The 16,805-nt window shown below is 39.5% G+C and overlaps 2 protein-coding genes across 2 annotated transcripts; both read right to left on the bottom strand.

The window, feature by feature from the left end:
* Positions 1-625: 625 nt before the first annotated feature.
* On the bottom strand, positions 626-2,305 carry LOC133287940 (uncharacterized). The gene is made up of 2 exons (XM_061485641.1): positions 1,850-2,305; positions 626-1,762 (listed from the first exon to the last, which is right to left on the bottom strand). Exons 1-2 carry the CDS (start codon positions 2,303-2,305, stop codon positions 626-628), a joined length of 1,593 nt encoding a protein of 530 aa, XP_061341625.1.
* A 5,236-nt stretch (positions 2,306-7,541) lies between these two features.
* LOC133287938 (protein argonaute 4-like) lies at positions 7,542-15,756 on the bottom strand. The gene is made up of 23 exons (XM_061485639.1): positions 15,650-15,756; positions 13,741-13,993; positions 13,441-13,646; positions 13,128-13,352; positions 12,862-12,998; positions 12,685-12,782; positions 12,500-12,597; positions 12,224-12,383; positions 12,003-12,119; positions 11,813-11,920; positions 11,335-11,397; positions 11,130-11,243; positions 10,882-11,047; positions 10,680-10,792; positions 10,411-10,548; positions 10,127-10,257; positions 9,598-9,663; positions 8,854-8,917; positions 8,661-8,772; positions 8,500-8,573; positions 8,328-8,422; positions 8,169-8,200; positions 7,542-8,084 (listed from the first exon to the last, which is right to left on the bottom strand). Exons 2-23 carry the CDS (start codon positions 13,987-13,989, stop codon positions 7,909-7,911), a joined length of 2,742 nt encoding a protein of 913 aa, XP_061341623.1. The 5' UTR covers positions 13,990-13,993; positions 15,650-15,756; the 3' UTR covers positions 7,542-7,908.
* Between the last annotated feature and the right edge of the window lie 1,049 nt (positions 15,757-16,805).

Below are 16,805 nucleotides of genomic sequence, written 5' to 3' on the forward strand. Positions count from 1 at the left end.
CCGTGTTCCAAGTTCTCTTTACTGGCTTCTTGGAGATAGTTTCTAAGGAATAAGCTCTTTTTCCCAAATTTTCCTTGATTTTGTAGGGGCCTTCCCAGTTTGCGGCGAGCTTTCCATCTCTGGCATTCTCGTTGCCGATGTCCGCTCTCCTTAGCACCAAGTCGCCCCTTTGAAATGACTGTGGTCTGACCTTCTTATTGAATCTAGCAGTTACTAGGCGTTTCACCATCATATTCTTGTATCTGGCGTTCTCGCTGCATTCGTCCAGTAGGTCGAGTTCCACAAGAAGTGCCTCCTTGTTTTGACCTTCGGTTCCTTGTAATCTTTGTACCCTCTTCCAGGATGGTTCGCCGATCTCAACCGGAATCATGGCTTCGCACCCATATGTCAGCTTGAAGGGGGTTTCTTTTGTGGCAGATTGGGTGCTTGTCCTGTAACCTCACAAGACGAGGTGCAGTTGTTGCACCCAATTTCCTTTGGCTTCGAACATCCTTTTCTTGAGTCCGTTGATAATCACTTTGTTGGCAGACTCGGCTTATCCGTTAGTCTGAGGGTGTTCCACTGATGCAAACTGATGTGTGATATTGAAGTCGGTCATTAATTCTTGGAACTTTTTATCAGTGAACTAGGTCCCGTTATCTGTGATGATCTCGGCAGGAAGTCCAAATCGGCTAATCAGGTTTCTTTCAAAGAATCTCTGTATCCTTGCCGAGGTAATGGTGGTGAGGGGTTCAGCCTCGATCCACTTGGTGAAGTAGTCAACAGCCACTATCAACCACTTGAGTTGTCCTTCAGCCGCGGTAAAAGGTCCCAACAGGCTCATCCCCCATTTGAAGAATGGCCATGGTGTCGTGATTGTTTGCAGCTCTTCGGGGGGTGCACGAAGGATTAGCGTGTGTTTCTGACACTGTTCGCATCTTTTGACGTGCTCCTTCGCATCTGCTTCCATGGTGGGCCAGTAGTATCCTGCCCTTAGTGTCTTCTTGGCGAGAGCTTTTCCTCCCATGTGGTGTCCGTTTATGCCCTCATGGATCTCAGCCAACACATATTCGACTTCATTCTTATTTAGGCATTTCAGAATGGGTGTGTAGAAACCTTTTTTGTAGAGTTGCCCTTCTACTATGGTGAAGCAGGCTGAGTTCCTCACGAGTTTTCTGGCCTCTTGTGTTTCGTCTGGCAGGACTCCTTTTTCCAGGTAGGCCACTATTGGCCTTCTCCAATCCTCAGTCTCGGTTATCATCATGACGCAGGTTGGCTCCCAGATGCTCTGTTGTATTACAGTGCAATGGTTTCCTGAGCCTTTCGAGCTGGCGAGTTTAGATAGGATGTCGGCCCTATTATTCTCGTTCTGAGGTATGTACTGGACTACCACCTCGTCAAACTCGGCTAATAGCCGCTTAACCTGTTGGAGGTACTTCATCATGAGGGGACCCTTGGCTTGATATTTTCCCGCAACTTGTGAAGTAACCAGTTGTGAGTCACTCATGATTTTTATCCTCCTTGCTCCGTGCTCTTTTGCTTTCACGATCCCGGCAATGAACGCCTCGTATTCAGCTTGGTTGTTTGAGGTCAGAAATTCTAGGTGAAGTGAGTGTTCAACGGACTCTCCTTCAGGGCTTTCAACGATCACCCCGGCCCCGCTCCCCTTAGAGTTCGAGGATCCGTCGACATATATTGTCCAAAGATCTTCATTCTCTTCTCCCTTTTCTTTAGATGGGGTTAGCTCCAGGATGAAATCGGCCAACGCTTGCGACTTAATTGCCTGCCAAGGTTCATATGATATATCGAACTCGGAGAGCTCGACGGCCTAGTTGATCATCCTTCCTGCTAGGTCCGGCTTGTGGAGTACTTGCCTGATGGGCTGGTTTGTTCGCACTATGACTCGGTGACCCTGGAAATAAGGTCGGAGCCTCCTTGCCGTGGTAAGCAGGGCGAATGCAACCTTTTCGAGCTTCTGGTAACGAAGTTCCGGTCCTTGCAATGTCCGACCTACAAAGTAGATCAGCTGTTGTGACTTGTCGGTCTCTCGTACCAAAGCGGCACTGATGGCCTCTACCCCCACTGATAGGTACAAGATCAACGTTTCTCCAGGCTCTGGCTTTGACAGTACGGGAGGGGTGGCTAGGCAATTCTTAATATTTTCGAACGCCTTTTTGCATTCTTCCCCCCATCCGAACTCTGCCTCTTTTTTAAGGAGCTTGAAGAAAGGCAAAGCCTTCTCTGCCGATTTAGGCAAAAATCTGGTCAAGGCCGCAAGGCGACGTGTGAGCTGTTGGATTTCTTTCTTGCTTTCAGGCTGCTTCATCTCGAGGATGGCCTTGCACTTGTCGGGGTTCACTTCTATTCCTCGGTTGGTAAGCATGAAGCCCAGGAATTTTCCAGCTGGTACCCCAAAAGCGCATTTGGCCGGTTCAGCCTGATCTTGCGAGCTCTTAGGTGCTCAAAAGTCTCCCTGAGGTCGGTGATATGTGCTGATATACGCATTGACTTGAGGATCATGTCATCGATGTAGACCTCTAGGTTTCTTTCGATTTGCGCTTGAAAAATGCGGTTCATCATCCTTTGATAGGTCGCCCCTGCATTTTTGAGGCCGAAAGACATGACGTTGTAGCATAAATTTCCCTTTTCTGAGATGAAGACGGTTTTTTCGTGGTCGTCTGGGTGTAATGGGATTTGATTGTACCCAAAGTACGCGTCCATAAATGATAGTAGCTGAAATCCTGATGAATTATCAACTAACTGGTCAATGCTTAGCATTGGGTACGAGTCCTTTGGGCAGACCTTATTGAGGTCGGTGTAATCCACGCAGATCCTCCACTTTCCACTTGGCTTCTTTACCATCACCACGTTGGACAACCATGTGGTGTATTGTATCTCCTTGATGAATCCGGCTTCTAACAGCTCGTCGACGTGTTCATTTAAAGCTTGACGTCGGTCAGATCCTATCTTCCTCATATTTTGAGACACTGGCTGCGATCCGGGGTACATGGAGAGCTTGTGGAAACATAAAGTTGGGCTTATTCCTGGGATCTCCGAGGCCTTCCATGCGAATACGTCGAAGTTTTCCTTTAAGAAGGAAATCAGCTCGTTTTTGAAGTCGGCTTCCAGGCTTTTTCCCACCTTGGTGTGCCCTTTACCGTTCTCCCCAATCTTGACATCTTCCAACTCCCCCTGGGGTTCAGGACGACGTGCTTGGAGCTCCTCCCTCATGTCGAGTTCAATTACGTTTACCTCGCTTTCACATGCCTTTACCGATTGGTCCTTAGCTCCTCCACTTTTAAGCCGACGAGGAGATGATGGACTTCCTTGATGGACCCCCAGGGTCTCGTAGTAGCACTCCCTAGATTCTTTCTGATCCCCCCTTATGGTGATAACCTCGTTATTCGCCCCTGGCATCTTCAGTGCTTGATGCTTGGTGGAGATCAGCATATCCCAGTCATGGATTGTAGGCCTGCCGATGATCACATTGTAGGAAGACGAGGCGTCTACCACGACGAAACGAACCCTTCCAGCTCGGAATGAGTCCTTCGTGCCTAAAGTCAGTTTCAAATCAATGTAGCCTTTTAGAGGGGCGACGCTTCGTTGAACCCTACCAGCTCGGTGACGCATGGCTTCAAGTCCTTCTCGTCCAGGTTCATTCTCTGGAAAGCGTCCCAGAGAATTATGTCTGCCGAGCTTCCGCGATCAATGAAGATTCTCTTAACCCGGCAGTTGACTAGACTCCGGTGATTACCAACCCCTCAGTATGTCCGAGTACGACCATCGCTAATTCCTCCTAGTGAAGAACAATCTTGGGGGGGGGCAGGATTGTTGGATTTCCCTTTGAAGGTCGGCCTGTCTGTGACAGACATGACCTCCTTCAGGTACTTCTTGCATTGGCCGTGTCTCCTCCCCCGCCCAGGGCTCCGCTTATCACGTTGCACTCGAATTCGGCTTCGGGAAAAGCTTCATCCTTATCTTCGACCTCTTTTCCTTTGGCAGGGCGGTCTTGTCTTGGATCCTTCCTATCCTCTCTCTTCGGGCTTCGACTTCGGCTCCGGCTTCTTTGCCTTCGCTTATTATTCTTCTTGCCCTGGGTTCGGATGATATATTGCTTCAACTTCCCCTCTCTAACGTGTTTTTCAATTGCATCTCGGAGGTCCCAGCAGTCATCCGTGATGTGACCGTTTTGATCATGGAAGGCGCAGTATTTGTTTCTGTCCAGCCCGCTCTTGGCTTTGAGGGGTCGAGGTCTCTCGACATTGCGCACCTCGGTCTACGCCACCTCTTTCCATATCCTGGATCTGAACATGTTCAAAGGTGTATAATCGTCATATTTCCTCCTTGGAGATCGATCTTCCGACCTCCAATCGCGAGTGTCCTTCGCTTTTTTGGATCCCCTCTGGTCCCGGCCTTTGTTGTTTTTCTTTCTCGGGCTCCGGCGTGTCGGACTTCGCCCTCGAGATTCGACGTAGACTTTTTGCATGTCTTCCACGTCTATGTATTTATCCAACCTTTGTCGGAACTCTTCCAGATCTTTCACCGGGTTCTTATAGATGGACCTCGCAAGTGGAGAGTCGCCATCTAATCCCGAGATGATTAAGTGGAGGTGCACTGCTTCAGTTAAGCCCTGAACCTTGAGGGCGGCATCCTTGAACCTGTCGAGGTATTTCCTCAGCGATTCATTCTCCTTCTGCCGGATTCTTCCCAGAGCATAGGCCGGCATTGGATGCGCCTTGCTTGTCGCAAAGTTCAGTCGGAAAGTCCGGGCTAGGTCCTCAAACGAGTCGATTGAGTTCCTGGGAAGCCTGGTTATCCAGTTCAACGCCTGACCAGTCAATGTCGTCGCGAAGATTCTGGCCTCAATAGGTCCAGTGATCTCGTTGAACAACATCTCGGTCTTGAAAGCCTCTAAATGGACTTCTGGGTCCTGACTTCCGTCGTACGGAGGTATCCTGGTGCTCTTGAATCTCGGCGGTATAGCCAAGTTCATGAGCCTCTCAGTGAATGGGCTATCATTAGCCTCCTCATCATTTAGATAATTCTTGTCCTGGTTTTCGTTCGGACCTCCACCATTCTGGTTGTTGCCGAGGTTAAGGTTCTGCACGTTCTGTGCATCTCCTTCGACAATAGCCGCGTTCGGACGCTGCGGCCTACCATCGCCAGCATGACCATTCCCTCCAGGTCGGCCTTCAGCGTTTTGATGCTGGACGCCTTCGGCTTTCTGATGTTGAGATCCTTCATTCAGGAGCTGACCTGCACCTCCAGGTCGGCCCTCTGCGTTCCGATTTCTCTGCTCGGTCTCGAATGCCGCCATCCTTTGGGCATCTAATCGTTGCTGAGTTAGGAATCTGTTTTCCATCCCTTGCAACCTTTGGAGGATTGCACCTATTTCCATCGTGGTCACATTCAGCGGTGGCTCATTGTGTAGAAGTGGGCGGACTGTGACCGCTGTCGTGTTGGGCTGGGGTCTGGGAGTCGTTCCCTGAAGGCCGACCCATTCGACCTGTACGTCTACCAGCACGGGTGTTACAGTCGCCTGGAGCTGCTCCGTTGCGGACTGGTGTGGCGGTATTTAGACGTTGCTGGACGTCGAACGAGTGTTCGTCATCGTGGAATGGGAATCGAAATTTATCGTTTTCCCACATACGGCGCCAATGTTAGGTTATGGATAGACCGTATGCGCACAACAATAGACTTATAGCCAAGGGGGTGGGTGTGTGCACAGTGTGGGCAGTATTCGTAAATAGGTCGAAAGTGTGTACCTGGGGTTCTTAAGCTCTTATTTATAAGGATTACCTTCCTAGGCTTGGGCCTTTTGAGCTCCCCAGATTGCATTAGGGTTCAGCTCCCTTTCTGTTGGGATGTGATCCTTATCTTGTGCCCTTTGACTGTTTAATGTTATTGAGATATTCATGAATCTACCTCTTAGTAGATTCTTAGGTGAGTAGTTGGGATATGATATTCATATCCATAACAAACACAAAACAAGTTTATTTCTCCAAAATACTAATAATTTTCCTTCGCTAAACCAGTTAGTTACAAAAATAAAATATCAAACCAATTAATATGGCTCGATTTGACTTGATTTTGAGAGTGATATAAATATGTGTAAGAATAAAAAATCTTATACCTCATTATCTCAAACATTGAGGTATGTGCATCTAATGACTATAATTTATTAAGAATCAATAATTAGGAATAAGAAGCGTTATCCCTCACCTTAATACGGTAATGCTTAGAGGGACAATTGTAATTTTTTATTTGAAATCATATCAGGGAAGATATCTTCGATACTTCCGTAATAATGAAACGTTATTTGAAACCATATCAGGGGAAGATATCTTCGATACTTCCGTAATAATGAAACGGTACACCAATAACACTTTTAAAAGAAGCATAAGATCTTAATCCCGAACATGCCTCGCACTCAGTATTAATCTCATAATCAATTTAAAGAACTGAAACTTATAAGAATACACGAAAAAATCTACCCACCTTAAAGAAATAATTAGGACAGATCTACAATAAAAATAAAGACGCTACATTCTTTTTTAAAATGAGAAGACTTATTTTACCTATTATACCCTGGTCTTTATAATTAACGCGACCTAAGTTCACTTTTTTCTTCTTTTAGTAAAAAAGAAGGGTTTTATATTTCTTATTCAAGATGAGAATTCAATTCTCATGTTGTAGAGACAAAAAGCTTGTGAGACCCGTATGTAAGAAAAAATTATGTGTAAGACTCACGTGGATATCAAAGGGTGTGTAGGAAAATTCAAATTCTCATGTTAAAATGAGAATTATAAAACCCAAAAAAGAAATAGCTACTCTAAGTCTTTATGTCAGGCCGCTAAGTTCGCGGAATTACTTGGACCAGTGAACCCCCATGAGTTTAAATTGTCCGAACAATTCTTGAATCCAGGTTACAAACAAGGATTAAGGAGATTTTATGCCCTCTAAATCCTTCAACAACTAAACCCCCAAATGCGATTACCCTTCTATTTGCCTTTGGAAACAAGCAACCAACCAGATAGCCACCCCCCGAAACCACATCTGTAACAATGCTTTTATAATATTTGGAATAGAGGGCTCGGAACTTGACACCCAAGTAACTGATTGATAGTTATATGAGATTCAAGGTGACGATAAATATCCAAGATTTGTTGTTATGATAGAAAACGGACCGCAGCATACCTATTAAGTTTTCATTGTAACCACAATTTTATAATAATTAGAAAAATGAACGAAAAATATAAAAAAGAAGTTTGGAGGTAATATCGAAGAGAATTGAGAATTAGAAAAAATTAAGGTTGAATGGAAAAGAATTAAAAATAAGAAAATAATAGAGAGAAAGTAATTAAGTTATAACTCTCTTAATTAATTCAGTGACAAATGTGCTATCTAGTTTAAAACAACTTACACGTTGCAAAAAAGATGTGATAAACTACTCAATAACATAATTATAATAACAACTATTAGATAACTGACTACTAATAAAAAAACTTGTCGAAGATAACCTAACTGATTTGAAATGTAACAATCGTAACATAAACCAAGCTAAAGAGATTGACATCTCCAAAAGGCTTTCTGGGTTGGCTAAGATAACATAACTGATTTGAAATATAATAACCGAACATAAACCAAACTAATGAGATTGACAACTCCAAAATGCTTTCTGTGGCTAAAGCATCAAACAAGAACACAGAAAGCCGAAGGAAAAACATCAAAACAAAGACTGAACACATGTAAAGGCATTTGCAAAATGCTTCCACATGTGTAATAGTCCTTTCCACAACCTATGGCTGAAGTTTAAGTCTTAAGTCAACTACATATATAGTTAAACGGTATAACAAAAGCTAGTTTGGAAAAGTTCTATAAACAGCATTGTTTGTTACTAGTGCTCTCTAAAAGGGCAACTCATAGGCCTCAACAAAAGAACATTGAGTTGCATACTTTCGCCTCCAATTTGGGCAATTGGGGGACGGGAACAGCACCAGCAGCAGAAAGTCCACCATGACTTGAAGAAGTCTCAGATTTGTCCTCAAATTTCATAAACTGTCCCATCTGAGATGCGGCCAAGTGAGCATAGCATATTGGAGCAACTGCATAGATTGGGGATTTTACGAATGAGAACCTATATATATTATAAGTAAAATTCTGCTAAAAACGCATGTGCAAGAACTTACCAACAGAGATGGCAGTGGTACTCCTCTGATACCTGTTTTATAACACATTTTTTTTTTGGTTAAAATTTATCAAATAATTTACTTCGAAGATCTCAATGGATGAACAATCTCCTGGCACATCATTATAAAGCAATCAAATAGATAAGAATTTCCACTTACACATATGATAAAGAATGAACAAGCTCCTGTAGATCGTCAGGAGAAAAACCGATTTCATCTAACAAAACATGATAATGTGTAGGCCTGCTAGTACCCTGAGAAACAAATTCCACTATCAACCAACAAAGAAAAAAGATACACATCAACCTTTAAAAAAAAGAACAATACTCACAATCATTCCGGCATGCGCACATAAGTAGAAATCATAATTTCGAGGATGACAAACATTATTATCAATAACAGTTCCTACAAAACCAAAAAGGTTGATGAACTTTGAGAACAAAATCAAATAAAATAATAGAATCTTGTCAATCTTCTAAACAAGCCACATACCAGGAGGAACATTGTCAGGAGCTCCAGGCTGGAAGAATTTTGTATGATGATTCTTTTGAGCAACAATCACCAAAAATTTTGGATCCCACTTTTCATCAAGAAATTTACAAGCCTAAAATTTTAAAAGTCAAGATTAACACCTTAAAAACTAAAGCATTTCATATTCAATACATAGTTTAGTCAGCTTAAGAACCTCAATGATTTGATCAAGTTCAATGTTCAAAACTTGATTGAATTGGGACTCGCTAACACCATCCCTACATTCATCAGCAAAAGAAACCATGTTCACTACTAGAGAAGAGTCACAGAAAACAATCTAAAGCAATAACGCACAATAATAAACATACATGAAGAAGAAAAGGCTTCATTTTGTTGAAAATATATAAAAAATATCAAACAATCATCACATCATCTGAATAAAATTAACATGCAATTATAATATATAATTAAGAATGATCCGTTTACAAATTTCTTTTACAAATTGTTGCAAATTACACTATGTACTCCTGGAAGTACATAGTGTAACCTACTAGTGTAGGTCCGAGAGTACATAATGTAGTTTGTAAACAAAAAATTTGTAAATATAACCCTCCCCTATAAATAAATTCATTTTGTAGGTACTACAACTAAAAATGGCTAATTGCCATACTTGGGTCGGCAGTTGCAAACTTGGATAACAAGTAGAAAGAGAATTTAAGGCAGACATTTCCAAATATCAATTACAGAAAAAAAAAATAAAAAATCTCAAATATTGCTATAGCATATATTATATCAAACATTGCTATAAAAAAAAAGAAAAAAAGAAATAGAGAGAAACAGTCATTGCAGTATGTAGAAATAACTCCAGAGAGATGTAATTCTAACTTTCAAGTTATTAAAAACTTGGGGGTAAAACAATATATAAATTCCTGGCATAATATTTGAGGAAAAAACTAACCTGAATATGATTATATTATCAGGTTTTTGCTTCCCAGAACTTGAATAGAAATCAAGCATAAGTTCCCTGCAGATGATAAAAACAATGAATCAAGTCTGTCCATTACCACAAAATACATAGACCATCAACTAAAAGTACTGTACAAACCACTTGTAAAATTGCCAACAGACTGCTTAAGGTGTTGACTCTGAAATAATAGACAGCAATAAAAACTTCATGTGTTCAATAATCATGCATAACCCACGAGGGAATGATTGTGCTATAACTACAGTGCAAAAGTAAAGACTATTCCTTTCAACTTCAAGTCAACACCCCAAAGATTTAGGATATCATTGGACCGGCAATTCTTAAACCCACAATGTATCTTTGGACATCGATTTGGCTGCCAATTTACAATTTATGCTTATTTCATACCCCCGAGACCAAACTGATGTCCAAAAAAGTTAATGGTCAAATGGATGTAAATTATGGTTATTTCACACCCGAGACCAAACTGATGTGATGTGTTTGCTCTGGAAAAAAAAACAACCTTATTATTCCTTCATCCTCATTTTCAGACACTTTCTTGAACAAATTATCAATCATTTCAACCTTGGGAGACTGGGTGCGGACACATGCCCGATATTTTGATATTAGAGGCCACTGTCTAGAGCTGACCACCTGCATATTTATTAAGCATTATACATGCAGGCAAAGCACTCCGGAAAAAAAAATAGATAAACTGAAAGTAAGACAAAAAACATACGTGATTTTGAGACAAATGCTTTTCAAAAAGAAAAAACAAACACACAAAACAAGACCATTTATATTTACCGCTGCAATTGATGGAATATCAGATTGCCCTGGCGAGCCATGGGACACATCCATGCCTAGAATGATGGTGGGACGTTTGGAAACAATAGGAATGGAAGGAGAAAATTCAACGCCTAACAAAGAATTCAACCCACCAAGCTACAAGAAAATAAAACATTTCAATGGGAAGTACAGCAGGAAAAGCCTGATAACAAATTGCACAAAAGAGAATTGCAGTGTTGGATATTAAAAAGAACATTACCAGGAAACCAACCCATCAAATTATATACCTTGGCATTGATTTTCAACAAAACATTTGTCAGGTATTGATCATTGACCCTTGTAGGAGCTATGCACTGGGTAACGATTCCAAAATCAGAAAGATTCTTCTTCTTCCATGGACCTTGAGATGTCCAATTAATTTCATTAGTAAGGGCACATGACAATTGCATAGGAAACTCAGAAAAGATGGAATTATATCAAAAAACTAACCATAAAGATCAGAATTTTTCCGCTCAGGAAGCAGACAGAGAAGAAACAGAGGAGCCCCAGGAAGTTTAGACTGAATGTTCTCAAACATCTTCTCCACTCTAACCATTGGTGGGGCCCGCCTAAACTGACCATTTTCTTCAAATACATCAAAAGGATCTTCTATCGGCTGCCAAAAGCATGCAAGACATAATATGAATTTAGCAGCTCTTTATGCTTCTCAGACAATAATAGGCAGTTATGGAACTTACAATTCCTTTCATTCCTGCACATTTAATCAGATCCCTCACAAGCCCTCGCACATCACATCGTGCAGAAAAATTAGCCACAGCCCATCTTTCTATCTTAGTTGGCTGCGCTATTTTCTAGAGAAACAATTAAATCGTTAGGAAATTCAAATCAATTTTTTGCTGTGACGCACCACATCAAAATGTAGCTGAGAGTTGAATTAAGTACCTTATTATTAAAATTCCATCTCCCATTCCTTGGATTGAAATCCTCCCCATTGCCAAACTTCAACTGTAGATGGAGGTTTAATAATACCACATCACAGAACACAATATTGAAAATTAGTGAATTAGAAAGATCCCTTCACTAACAAGGGAGAACCATGTAAAAAAATATTTCTAAAACGAGAGCTATCATTTAGTTTACAGAAGGTCTTACTGACCACACAAGGGGAACCAATAAATTGCAACAGAATATTCCCTGATGGCAAACATGTAAAGCCACATATTAAAGCTACCTCTGTTAGCACAATTTTACTACTAAGGAAGAACAAAATCATTTCACCAACATGATGTTTAGCTTGTGTTGCAGTTACTTTTTCAAACCTCAATAAAAGTTAAGTAATTTTCTACCAAGCAAAATTTAGACAAAATACAACAAACACAAACAAGAACTTTTCATGATCACAATGATTAAAAATACCCACCCTTGGGGCTTGCAAAACACGACCCTCGACTTGAGCAAAGCCAGGTTTTATTGTGATTCCACATTTGTGAAGCATGGGTTCAGCACCATAATTGCTGATTTTCAGAACCTGCAACAATAAAAGTGATATACCTTAAAACAGAAGTTTGTATGAGAACCCTGATACTCAAAATTTAGCAACCAAGACTTACATCAGATAAAACCCTCATCCTCTCTTGTGGCTTCTGCCTGGACTTCTCCACTAATGAAGACCTCTGAAGGGTGGAAAGTGCTTTTGTGTATCGTTGCAACGATAGCAAAGAACAAAGCTAACCAAAACATGGAAATGGAAGAGAAATATGTAATAAGCAGTAAAGAAAAATCTGTAGCTTTGGATTTTCTGCACTAAAATAAAATAAAGCACCAAATATACCTCAACGGGTATATATGTAGGACGTTTTGGCTTCCCAACATTGATACAAGGAAGATCAGCAGAGTAGCGGAGTTCCATCTTTCGATTATTAACAAAATAATCGTAAACAGTTACTTCCTCCTCGGTAACATCATCACCATCCCTTTTCTTCAGTGTAAACCTACAATACCCATGATGTAAGAAGCAACTCTATAATTACCGATCAAAACATGCAGAAAGTTAATGAATGGCCATCCCACCAAAGGCAATGGACATAAAACGGAATAGAAAAAGTACATCTGCTCTTTGCATGGGAGTTCGCTGAGCCCAGTAATTTTGTACTCCTGATTGGATGGGCTGACTTTAATCCTCAGATTTTTTAGTGTCCTCTTGGCCTGTTCAAGAATCAAGAGAATAAATAAAGGATCAGATTGTAAGATCAATCAAAGCACGTTAAAAAAATATTCAAAGAATTCGGTTACCTTTGCCCAGTCAAGTGAAAATGGATCTCTCACATTTTGATTAGCAATTAAGAAGTCCACCACAGGCCCAGGTTGAATTATCATGGTAGTTGAGACATCTAAACAAATGTGTAGGAAAGAAGGAACTAAGACAAATTATTGAGATGAGAAGACAGAGTACAGAACGCCAGATCAAACCTATGTTAAGAGACAGGCCACTTTGTGTTGTTCTAAAACTCGAATGGAATCCTCTGCAGCCTAGAACACCACCTCCTACATCTGCAAAATTCTTTGGATCATTGTGGAAGAAAGATTGCCGCACAAGCAGGCAGCCTCTGCAACAGATAATGAACAGTTAAATTATTACAACTATAACGTAAAATGAAGACAAAAAGAAACACATTAGAATAGTATTATCATAAAATAAATTAGAGGAAGAAAAAGAAATAGCATAATTCACGCACTGCTTAGCAGCATGTTGCCTCAGTATGATGTCAAGCACTCTAATGGCTTCTTGGAAATTCTCTGATTCCTGCCCACGTAAGGCATTGGAAATGGCCTGCAATGGAATTTTCGAAGCAAAGCTAATCTCAACTTTAAATGTCTTGGCACGATAGGGCCGTCTCATCCTTTTCTTGTCACTCTCATTTGGACTTCCATGACCATCAGGGCTGCAGTTTCCATTATTTCTATAAAAGTGAAAAAAAAAAAGTTACATTGCAAAAAACAATAACATGTAACCCAATTAGGGAAATTAACAACTGCATGCGTTTCCACCTGTTAGATATGACATCCTCCAGAACAACAGTAAACTCAAGCTTGTTTCGAGCAAGAGAGCCAATAGTAAACAGAGTCTTTTCACCATCATAAGCGAAGTCCTTTCCATTCAACTCAGAACCATAAGTTTCCTGCACCCTGTCTATTACTTTCCTCCCTACACCCTTGCCTTCTACAGGGCGTCCATCTTCATAAGAAAAAGAGACCTGTTAAGTCAAAAAGTCAAGTCAGAGAAAATGATTACGAGTAAACAGAGATATAATATTAATAAAAGAAACAAAATAAAAATGAAGGACATACACTATACTGGAAGAAATGTCCATCATTGTTAGCAACGTTAACTTTGAAGTGATTAGTAAGAAGAGACAGCTTCGTTCCCTTTGTGGCCAGACCGCGCCTGGCTATTGGAACTCGGGAAACCTTTTTCTTAACTGGTTCAGGAGGGAGCTCCTGAGCTGCTGTGATTGGAACAATATCTGATGGCACAACGGGAGGTGGTGGTGGCAAAGCATCCTCATTCCCGTTTCCATTTGCACCAAACGGATCCATTATCCTACACGGATCACGGAATTATTAAGAATAATTATCATTAAATCACCAAATCCAAATAGTAAAGACACAATCAGTCATAACTATTTTAAGACAACACAATCACAAGATAATCCAAAAATCACTAGTACCCGAAGAACAAATAACCAGCTATAGACAGACAATAACAACTAAATAATAATAATAATTTAAAGAAGTGATACTTCATCCATAAACCAAGCGCATCTTAAAATCATGTTATACCAAAAATAAAAGGTAAAACATACAAGGGAATTGGAAGTAAACCATAAATACAAAAGAAGAAAACAGCTGCTGTACAAACAAAACGACAGAAAAAGCAAGGGGAACCAAATGGTGGTAAGTTGGCAAATGGGAGCTGAGTAGATAGGTTGAACTAAGCATGTGTTCGAATCTCTACTGCACCACTTTTGGAGGGATTTAAATTCTTAATCCTGAATCGGATTAGTTGCGAACAAATGAAAAGATTGGAATATTTCCAACTAAAAAAAAGCAAGGGGAAAAATAGGTAATCTAGGGTAAGAATTCATTATTTACACCAAATACAGGATTGGGCGAAGTAAAACGAGAAACTAGAAAAAGTAATTCGTACAAACAAAACCTACTCAAAAAGCACACATGCAAAACACAAATGCAGTAAATGACATAGCCAATTGCAGTAAAAGTACAGCTGTCAAAAATAAAAATAAAATATAAAACCAAAAAAGAAGGTTATCTGGAAGTAGAATCAGGGATCCTGAAGCAATATTCTAGCTTCAGAATACATATGCACAAACATATAGCTCAGTTTCAGAACCGATGCAGACCAGCATTACATCAGATAAAGATTCCGCTTACGAAAATCAAAGTACGAAAATCATTTTTAAAAAATCATCAGTACGAAATCACAGCGAGTGAAAAGTAAAAATGTAAACTCAAAACACAGCGAAATTTAGAGCAATGACGCTTCGCTTCTGACACAAAACCTAGCTTAAAGGCAACAAAACACATCGCAAGCATTTTTTACTTCAAAATAAACGGTCAAAAAAAAGGAAAGATCAAGCTCAAACGAATGACTTAGCAATACCTTTTACAGATACAGTAAACAGAAGGAGGAAAAAATTAGGGAGAAATGAGAGAGAGAATTGGAGAGGAAAGAAGAATGAAAGCGGGGAGAAAAGCAGGTTGCAAGGAGGAGAGAGAAATTAGAAGAGATTTTGTTATTTTTCTTCAGTTTCCCTATTCGACTATGCAAATCCTAACAAACTTGAGTTTGTTAGGACCGATTTTGAAAATTATCAGAAAATTAAAAAACGAAGTTTCTGGAATCTAAGGAAAACAACTATAATGAGAGTTGACTCGGGCTGAGCTACATGCACTGTAAAAAAACAACCCAAAAATACACAGAATGGAACAACATTGTTTTCAAAAACAGAAAACCCTAAAAAAAATCAAATACCGAGAAAGCGGTGAAGGAAAACTAAAAACATTCTCGGAAAATGAAGAAAAAGAAGAAGAAAACATCACATGCATCATTTGATCATCGGACAGACCAACGGAAAAAAAAAACGAAAAATCCATTTTCCGCGAAAAAAATCGAAGCGCAAAAGAAATTACTCATGAGTGTGGGTGAGTTAAGAAGAAGAAATTGTTCTTCGCTCACCAGAAAAAAGTTGCAGAAGAACTCTCAGAAACCCTATGACTCAAAACCAGAGAGAGAGAGAGAAGAAAATGGTGTGTTTGTAAGGACTGGTCACTATCTCACTCCCTCACACCTTTTAAAGCATAGAGTGACATCAATGCGCTTTTATCGAAAATTAATTAATTATTGAGTAAACGTATTATCAATATTGACCATCGGATTGGCACCTTGTGATCAACGGACGAGATTCGATTAAAGATTCGCTTCTTCTTCTTTTTATTTTTTTTGGTTACAAAGGAAGAAACGCTTTTTTCTCAAAAGAGCACCGATGAAATCGTGACGACGGTTTTGGATTCCTTTAAAAAAGGCAGAGCATGGTTTGAGTTGGTGTAGCTCCCGTGGCCCACTGTCCCTACCTTTTTTTGTAAATTCGAAAGGTCGATTCCTTCCTATGTTAATATTAAGATTTTATATTCATTTGTATTAATGGCTAAACATTTGTATTCATTTGCCTCACATAAATAATAAAAAAAAAAAATTAGAGAATCAAAAGTCAAAACTTCCCATTTTCCCATTTTCTTTGGATATTTAGAATCAAAACTTCACTTTCTCTTCTTTGTAATTATTGCACGTATCCGTCAATTTATGTCATTTAAAGTTATAATCTGAATTCTATTATAACTATGACATTTTGATTATATTAACATTAATATCATCTTTATCCTATATTAATTGAATATAAAATATTAATAATATTAATTAATAAATAAAATATTAAGAGCATGTTTGGTGAATAGATTAATGGAAATAGGATTAGATAAGGTATCATATTGGCTCTTATTCATTGTTTGTTGAAAAAAAAATTATTCTATTGGCTATTTATAAGAACTTTTTATTTCAAACATAACGCTGTGTCTTCTTAAGCTTTTTTTAAAAAAATAAAAAAATAAAGTATAAAAATATATTTTTAGAAAATAATATGAAATTATAATACAAAGGTTAATGTTATCTAATTAGTTTCTTTCAAATAACATAATCAAATTATCTTACTTATATAATGTACATCAAATGCAAGATATAATATGGTTTTATCATACCCTTGTCATTTTTTATCACTATCTTATCCGCAAAAAAATTTATTTATTGCAATTTAATTAAATAATTACGCAAATATCAC

This window comes from Gastrolobium bilobum, unplaced genomic scaffold (genome assembly GCF_033153095.1).
Source record: "Gastrolobium bilobum isolate Gb01-03AN ecotype WA unplaced genomic scaffold, APGP_CSIRO_Gbil_v1 utg47048, whole genome shotgun sequence".
Lineage (NCBI taxonomy): Eukaryota > Viridiplantae > Streptophyta > Magnoliopsida > Fabales > Fabaceae > Gastrolobium > Gastrolobium bilobum.

Bases quoted from the DNA above. Each gene is read 5' to 3' on its own strand.
- LOC133287938 (XM_061485639.1), bottom strand. From the start codon at position 13,989: ATGGATCCGTTTGGTGCAAATGGAAACGGGAATGAGGATGCTTTGCCA. The intron at 8,574-8,660 runs GTATGTGGCTTG...TTGGTTTTGTAG, and splicing joins TCCTGACAATGTTCCTCCTG to GAACTGTTATTGATAATAAT. The intron at 8,423-8,499 runs GTGAGTATTGTT...TTTGTTTCTCAG, and splicing joins GTGCGCATGCCGGAATGATT to GGTACTAGCAGGCCTACACA.
- LOC133287940 (XM_061485641.1), bottom strand. From the start codon at position 2,305: ATGAAGCAGCCTGAAAGCAAGAAAGAAATCCAACAGCTCACACGTCGC. The intron at 1,763-1,849 runs GTACTCCACAAG...GAACCTTGGCAG, and splicing joins CAAACCAGCCCATCAGGCAA to GCAATTAAGTCGCAAGCGTT.